Raw genomic sequence first — 8674 nt, 5'->3', positions numbered from 1 at the left:
CAGGAAGGAAAGGCCAAGCCCCTCAGGCATATCAAACCTTTCCTGTGCATTTTCAGTTCCTCCCACCAAACTCCTGACTTTGGCCCAGCCCCTTGCTGCACAAAGCAGCCCTGAGAAGAGCAGGTTTGGGAGTTGCCCTACCTGCTTCAGCCAACCCAGAGTTTAGACTGGGCTCCAGCTTCCCAGAATAGCACTGAGGGAGGGAGTCCACATGGGCAGCCCTAAAAGGAAATTCCCTGCACGCTATTCCTGGCTGCCTCCGCACTGACACTCAGCACCCCAAACGGCCTGGCTCAGCCAGTGCTTCCAGAGAGACAGGGAGGTCTGCAAGGGCCTTATCCTGCTCATCACAATGGTTCTGTGCTCTCACCTGGACACTCTTGTGGGCTATTTCTCCAGGTGTTGGCCAATTTGTGGCATCACCGAAGTCACCAACCTTGTACCAAAGAGAAAGGTCCTGTTAGTGCACAAAGCTGCAGGTGCTGTTCCCTGCAGCAGGGAAGAATCCTTTCCACCCACCACTGTCCCACAAACAGCTGTCGCCAGGAAGCTGGAGGGGGACACTCACACTGCACATGCACAGTCCCTCTCCCCACCCAAGCAGGGTCCCTGAACTAATCCCAAGTAACTGCAGACAAGTTTATGTCCATCAGATATGGTAATGAGGCTGCCACGAGTCCTGCAAGCTCCCAGCCTCTCACCAAACATTCTCCCCCAGCAGCAAGTTGCCCAGGGTAATTCACTCAATCACAGGCACCATCCCTTGGACAGGGAAAGCACTCAGCTTCCAGCATTCTAAATCCACCTCAAGCAACCACATCCCACTGAAGAAGCTCTTCCACCTAGCGGCAGTCACAGCCAGGCACAGCCCCACTGGAGTGCCCAGCTACAACCACCACGTGCTGCCAACAAAGTAAGGGAATGGTCTCGTGGCGGGGGAGAAAATTCAAGCAGGTGTTGAGGACTCCCTCATTCCAGTCACCCCATGGTCACACAGGGGAACATCAACTACTTCTCTGCTGAATAAATGACCTGGTCACTACTATTATATCTACCTCTTTCAGGTTTCAGAGAATCTGCAGGACAGAGGAAAGAAGCCAAACAGCTGCCCAGGTACCAAATGAATCATGGCTGGGCACTGAGTTTATGTGGGCACAGGGGCTCCTCCTTGCCCTTGTGGGATTGTTATTTCCAAATTAATGTGGAGTCAAATTAATTTTTTATCCCTCAGGAGATCACATCTTTACATGCAGGTGCCATGCTCCTCTGCCCAGGAGGCAAGTTTCCTGGGAAAACCAATTCCAGTGCAGGGCCATGCCTGTTTCACAGAGAGAAGCATCTTTCATCCCCAGGGCCCTCCTCTCTCCAAAATGGAACAGAGGAGAAAAGTCCTATCAAGTTGCAGATACATCTCCACTGGCTGCTGGGAGCCAACACCAACAACCCATGGCCCGAGCTGTGCCCCAGAAGGAACTGTCCCTCCATCACCACTGACTGCCTGGAACAAACTGCCCTGGTTCCTCCAGAGGAGTTGCTTTGTCTGACATCAATTCCTGTGGCTCTCTGTGTGCCAGTGAGGAACAGACTGCACAGGGAAGGACAGAGCTGCGGACACACCACTGTCACCACCCTGTCTGCACTGCAAAGCTGGGCACAGGCTGAGCCCACAAGGAATTTGGGATGTCCTCACAGTGGCATGAGATGTTTCCCACATCCCGGACTCCTCCAGGTGCCTCCCTGTTAGAGGGGAGGTGAGAAGGTCTCCCCTGACCTAGCTGGGCAGAAAGCCAGTCAAAGCAACATGCAAGACCCCTAAAATGCTGAAGAGGATATAGAGAACAAGGCCAGCACACTAGCCCCTCCACAACCAAGCTTGTGAAGGGAGAGCTCTCCAGACCTTCAAGAGGCTCATGCAGCACTGACAACTGCACTGGAAATAGGGGGCCATTGAGAGGACAGCAGCACAGCCTTACCTTGCTTCCTTTCCTCTGTCTTGGGTTGGCAGCCCTCACCACTTTCGCTGGAGTTGTAAGTTCTGCAAGAGAAGGACAACAAAAGTGTTAAAACACAGCTGAGGGCTGTGGGTGGGAGTGTTGGCTCTGGAGAGAAGTGGGTAGGAAGCAAAGCAGCTCCCCCTTTATCAAAGGGGGGCTAAGAGGAAAAGGTGAGCAGAGAACACAGCTAGCTCCTGACTTGAGTCTCAGAACAGCCCCATTAAGATCAGAAAACTGCTGACCAATCCAGGTGGGTCAGAGATGGACTTTTAACCCTAACCTGCTGCAGGAAGGCACTCCCTGCCTTAGCTCTGCCCTCCCCTCTTGGCCTTGCCAGCCAGGGAGGAAGGGGGACAAGGAGCTCAGCTCATTCTGCAAAGTACCCACAGAACAGCAAAACAAACATGCCCTTGAAGAGCCAAGGCCCATCACGGCACCATGAGGCCGGTGCTGCTCAGGGAGCAGAGCAGGGCTCCAACAGAGGGATGCAAAAGTCTCTGGCTGCTGAATCCTGGTTTGAACTCAGGCATCCCAGCAGGGACAGCAAGTTCACAAGAGGAAATGTACAGAGAGAATGAGCCAGATACATCAAGTGCCTAAATCCTGCTACAGCTGAAAGTATTTAGGCACTGAAGCACCTCTGGGGTGTTTTAATACATCAGAGTGAGACCGTTGGGGTTCACACCACCGAAGACCTCACAGCAAGCCAAGATCTCAACCTCACCATGGCCCATCTTGGGTCCTGCTCACACACCACCTCCTCACAAGCAGAAATAGGAACTCAATTTGCTTTCTCCCTCAGGTTTGGCTGTGAGGTCTCCCCATCAGGCTCACACACGGCACGCAGAGTCCAAGCAACAGAGCAGCACGACTCTACCAAACACAAACCAGCCCCACAAGGACCACGAGGAGGGTCTCCTCCAGGACACTGGTGCTCCACAGGGGGAGGAGAGCCTGCTGGGCCTTGCCCCAAGGGACAGCCTGTGCCAGGTGCCAGGCTCCAGCAGTGAGGATTTCTGCTGACTCACTGGCTTTGTTTAGAAGAAAAGCAGCCCTGACTGGGGTAGGGAGAGAGGATCAGCAGAGGCTATCTGGGGATGCCCCGGGAAACACCCTGAGTAGCCTACTCAGCTCTGCTCAAAGCTGCCTTTGATCTCCTGCACAAGGCTGGACAACTTTGCCTGGATGATCAAAACCGGTCCCCTTCTGAGCCTCAAAACCAGTGATTCATCCTGGCCTTGCTCAGAGCAGGAGGCTTTGAAGTGTCAATAAGGCAGAGTCAGACACGGCAGGACAGAACCATGTGCACTCCCCTTCCCCAATTCCTTTCTCTAAGGCTCCCACATAGGGATTTCAACTGCAGAAGAGTCCAAGCTCTCAGCTGGGTCCCTGAACCCTCCCTTTTTCCCCCAGGACCTCCCCAACCCACCTGCAGTGCCTCCCTTCATGAGCAGCGGCAGTCCCACGTGTGCCTCATTTATTCCATGTGCACTTCATTGAGAATCCTGGCTCCACGGCACAAAGCTTGCCACAAGCCTTTTAAACTTCCCTGCTAGTGTAGGAAGAGCCAGCGCTTTCAAAACAGTCCCCAAAATCCTCCACTCAACGCCCACAGATGTCACCAACTAAATATAGCTTCAAAAGGCACCAGGAGCTACAGCACAAACCCACAGCCAGCCCGGTTTTCCACAGATACAGAGCACCCCTGCCTGCTCCCACAGCACTGATGGGACTGGCACAGCCTCATCAGGCTCCAATCTCGGGGCTGGGGGACAGCAGGGCTCTCTCTCTCTCCCTGCAAGGATCCCATCCAGGCGCCTGCTCCCACCACAGAAATGGCATCCAGCCCTTTCCTCCAGCTGCTTCAGCTCAGGAGCCCTCAAGGCCATAGATGTTCTTGTGCTTTTTTTTTGGGGAACCAGTCAAAGAGAAGGGGCCCTCACAAGTACCCGTGAAAGAGGATGAAGGGGCACAGGCTGCAGGGGCGGGTGCTGCAGACTCCATCATCTCTGCGGGGGAGGGAGGAGATTGTTTGAAACAAGTTCTGCCGCTTTCCTTATCTGCAAGATATGAACAGGGATCCCTTATCTCGCTGAGGTGCTGAGAAGACTAATTAGCATTTGCAGAGCACTGCGGAAGACAAAACACAAAGCAAAGGACTGCTGCCCGGCAGCGAGGGAGGAAGGGAGGCTGCTCCGGGCTGTGGCTGCGGGCAGCTCTGGCCAGCTTGGAGCATGGATGGAGCTGAGATCCAGCAATTCACGGTGGAGACCGAGAGGGTGTGACTGCGCTGGTGGACACATGGTCAGACACACCATCTGCTGAGTCAAGACCACGGTATGCACAGGCCACGCATGGCTGGCACCCTCCAGGGCACAGTGACATAATCAAGGGCACCAGCAACATGTCTTGTGGTCCTCAGCTGAAAAGACCCACTGCAGGAAAACCTCACTGCATCCGCCTGAGACATGGAGAGCAAGTCAGTGCTGCTCATCCCACACAGGAGCTCAGGACAGGCAGGGAGGGATACTGCCTTGGTTCACAGCCGAGCCTTTAAAAGCTGCTGACAGATGTCTCAGACCCCTGGGCGTCTCACAACCCTCCTTTTGCATCTGTTTGGTGGCAGTAAGTAATTTCAGTTGCACTAGCAGTGCCTGACCACCTCCCGAAAAACAGGGCCTCTCTGTGTGAGGGGACAGACAGAACAGCTGCAGCAGGAGCCAGAGTTTCAGTGGTGTGAGGCTGGCACGGGGACAGCGGGCAGGGAAGCAAGGAGCAGCTTTGCCTGCAGCCACAGGGCAGATGCTGGCACAGCCAAGAACAGAAAAGCAGGTCTTGAGTTTTGATCTGCTGCCTGCAGCCAGAACCTGATCGTTTGCCTAGCCGTGGGGTTGCCCAGCCACGAGGAGACTACATCTTAGCAACCAAGGGGATGAGGCACAGGTGGCAGCACCCACAGCAGCCCCAGTGCTGCTATCACAGTCAAACCCTTCCGGTGGCTGTGCTACAGCCACAGCACTCGCCAACACACCTGACAAACACCAAGGGCAAGGCTGTGCAGACACCTCGTGCCTTCCTTCAGCCCACACCTGTCTGGGGCACAGAGCCATCGAGGTGGAAGGCTCACAGGGGCATCCAGGTGAGCACATGCCTCTTATCTGGAAGAGGAGCCCATGCACAAGGACCAGACAGCCAGAGCGACAGCAGATCCACAGCTAAATGTCCCTCCACCCCAACAGGGACATGTGACATAGGACCACTGAGCTCAGCCAAGGAAACATATTTACTGCCTTATCCGGGAAAATGAAACCAAACACCCAGCAGTCTCGTTTCCTGCCTTTTCTTGCATCCAATGACATTTATAATGGAATTTTAGAGAAGGTAAATGAAGAGAGGGAATAAATCTGAAGTGCTGGGCAGAGACCTGGCATTATTGGAGAAATACCTGTACCTATAGCAAGAACGCTGTAATGCCTGCTCCAGGTGTACCACTCATGTGCAGTGCAGACCAGGGCTCAGAGAACCCCAGCAGCAGCTAGGACAGCCTCAGGGGGCAGCCCAGGCTCCCAGCAGGAGTGCAGAGCCCTCAGCTCTGGCACACTGTCCCTGACACAGCACCCCCTCCTTACCCAGCAGCCAGGTTGACAGAAAGGAGCCATCCTGCTCCCTGCTCCACAGCCTGGCACCTACGAGAAACTGCTGATAAAGGTGGTTCCAAGCCAAGAGCCCGGACTTTGTGCTGAAGAGGCTGAGGCAGGGGTGCATGCTCTGTGATGCGGGTCCTGATGGAGCTGGAAGAGCCAGACCAGTATCCCCAGTTTCCCCAGAGCCCTGGCAGGAGCTTGACGCTGCCGCGTGGGACAGACGGCCACGTGCCCAGCAGTCCACCAGGATCCACTTCACTCTTCTGTCTCCAAACAAACCTCCCTCCTTCCCACACTCCACGGGACACTCTTGGCACATGTGAAGACTGTAAGTCACAACCAACACAATGCTCCTTCGAGGTTTTTAGGTGAGAAAGAGCAAATGCAGCTTGGGCAAGGGTGAGCTGAGAAAAACATCTGAGAAAAAGGGTGAACTGAGAAAAATGTTTCTGCCTGGGATTAGCTGTTCTCCCTGGAGAGAGGTAGCTCCTTCGGAATCATTCTGTGAGGGCAGGGGAGTCCCTCCTGGGGTACTGACACAACCTGCAAAGAAATTCCCTTAAGACAGACCCAGCAGGCAGCTAGCCACAGCCAAGCCTGCCAGGACCCCACCATGGCTGCAAGAATCCCCTTCCGGGCCTAGAAGAAGACTTAGGGAGCCAACAGAGAACAGCTCCAAAGGTGCATCCCCACCATGCCAACATGGGAAACTCAGGGCACCAACCCTGTCCCTGTCCTTGCTCCAGGCCTCAAGCAATCTCTCTCTCAGGGTGGCCTAATCTGCACAGCAGCAGAGGCACGACATGGATTCAGAGACTCTCCTGTGGCACTCCTCACTGTCCATGCACTCCGTGCAGGACATGGAGTCTGAGCCTGACCAAGCCATCAGAGGACACAGCTGGTGAGCTTCATGTCCACCAACAGCACACAGAGACATTTGCAGGACGAGTCCTGCAGGCCAGATGTGACCTGCAAGCCAACAACAGTCCCCGCTCCCACCAGCAGCCTGTCTCCTGCAGGCAGTGACAAAGCTCTTTTCTTTCTGAGTCCATCCCAAGAGGACCCCCTGAACTTAACTTAAAGGCAGAGAAGCCTTGAGGGATGGGCAAATGCCCCTTTTGTGCCCCTTTTGTGGGTGCTGCACCCGTTTCTGCATCAGTAAGAAGCTGTGGTGGGCAACACACCCTTGCTGTAAAGGGGCTGGGAAGAAGCAGCAGCAGATGGGAGGGGACCTCAGGCTCCCCAGGGAGCCATCTGGTAGCACCCCTGTGTGCAGAGAGGCGCAGATACCCCCAGACACCAGCAGATCCACCTCTGCCCTGCCTCCCAAGGAGCTGCTCCCAGCACGGCCTCAGCCATGTGCCAGAGCTAATGCCAGACTGAGATGGGAAACACTTGTCGCTGCAGCTCCACACACGGGCGGAAAAGCCTGGGATTTATAGCACTGACTGCTTGGCATGCTCACATTTTGCTGAAGGCATCACAAGGCACACAAAGCCAGAAAGGTTCAGGACAGGCTCAGCCCGCAGACTGCACCTCCTCTAGGTTTGCCATGTTTTACAGCTCTACCTCCCACCAAATCACAGCCACAGGCGTGTGAGTGCATGGAGGAGGAAACGAGGGAGCACTGGATGGAGTTCTCCAACAGCTTTAAATGAGATGTTATCACAAGGAATCTTCCAGCACAAAGGGGTTGGTGTCTCCACAACAGGGGCTCCCACCTGCTCCTGGGGACTGTGGAGAACCACAGTCAGCCTCATCATTTGCAGCATGAGGTCTCACAGCTCCCAGCTGGCAGCATTTGGCCTTGCTTACAAAGGTAAGAGGAATATCTGCAACACCTCAGCAATATCAGAAGTTTCCTGTACATGCAAGAAAAACTGCAGTAGTATGGCCAAGGTCAGGATCAAGCAGAAGACTGGATCCTTCAGGTGAATGGTTGAGCAGTATTCAGGCTTGTAAATCATGTGGAAAGCCTGGAGCAGGAGATAAGCTGCAGGTACCACAGCTCAAAGCCTTCCAAGCAATTTTCCACAGCTCCTCAGCAGAAGCTCCACTGTACAAGCCCTACTGTAACAGCAAAGGAAGCAAGGAGCTGCCTACACCTCTCTGCAATGCAAGCTCTGCAACTGCTGCAGAGATCACTCGCTAAAAATAACTTCAAAAAGGGCATCTGACAGCCCCACAGAGAGCATGAGAACACTCCCACCTGGGTGCCCTAGGCAGCTCCAAGAGCTCAGGAGTTTGCCCTGGAAAAGCACAGGGAGGGAGGCTGGGGTACAGGCAGGTAGAGCGAGGACAGCGCTGTCACAGGCTGAGTGTGGGCATCCGAGTTATAATCCCAGCTCTCCAAGCCCTCACATCCCTCAGCTGATAGTCCTGAAAGCCCTGGAACAGGAGGAGCAGCTCAAGACACGTGCAGAGCCCATATCTGCTGACAGCACAAACGGGCAGCACAGATCCTCACAGCAAGCAGGGGCTCCAGGCAGATCACAGCCCTTCTCAGGGAGCTGAGGAACAGCACTGCTCCTTTAAACACACAAAGCTGCTACAAGCTCTACACATGTGCGTTATCTGCAGGGTCTGACTTTTATTTCCAGAGCAAATGAGGGGCAGGAAGGGTCTGGACTTACCAAAAATGCACTATCATCTTCCCTGCAGCCTCTCAGTCCAAGACAGAAATGCTCCAACTTGTGACCAAGCTACACTCCAGGAGGAGCGGGTTAGGAAACGCCAACAGGCATTTCTAACATTAACAGTGTCAGTGAGGGCACCCTGGATTCTTCCTGGCACAGACAGCTACTATTAAAGGTAGCAAATGAACTCCCTCTTAAGGGCAAGTGACATCTTTCCACCGCCTTTTCAAGCAAACCTCTTTCCTGAGGAGGATTTCTAGGAAACTCCTGACACACAACCCATGCTCACAGCGCTGCACACGATCCCTGAGATGCCAGGCACACACGGAATGAGACAGCACATGAACCACCCCCAAATCACTTTTCTACAAAAAAAAAAAAAAAAAAAAAAAGAAAAACA

At 54.1% G+C, this 8674-nt stretch overlaps 1 protein-coding gene across 1 annotated transcript in view; it reads right to left on the bottom strand.

The window, feature by feature from the left end:
- Positions 1 to 8674, bottom strand: part of LARP1 (La ribonucleoprotein domain family member 1) — a 27268-nt gene that overhangs the window by 10052 nt on the left and 8542 nt on the right. The window contains exons 3-4 of the mRNA XM_008628943.2: positions 1974 to 2035; positions 371 to 436 (exon numbers count right to left, since the gene is read on the bottom strand). Of these exons, the coding sequence (XP_008627165.2) occupies positions 371 to 436; positions 1974 to 2035 (128 nt within the window). The remainder of the gene's footprint in view (positions 1 to 370; positions 437 to 1973; positions 2036 to 8674) is intronic.

Source organism: Corvus brachyrhynchos, unplaced genomic scaffold (genome assembly GCF_000691975.1).
Source record: "Corvus brachyrhynchos isolate BGI_N302 unplaced genomic scaffold, ASM69197v1 scaffold21, whole genome shotgun sequence".
Lineage (NCBI taxonomy): Eukaryota > Metazoa > Chordata > Aves > Passeriformes > Corvidae > Corvus > Corvus brachyrhynchos.
This window is presented reverse-complemented; position numbering and strand designations above follow the sequence as displayed.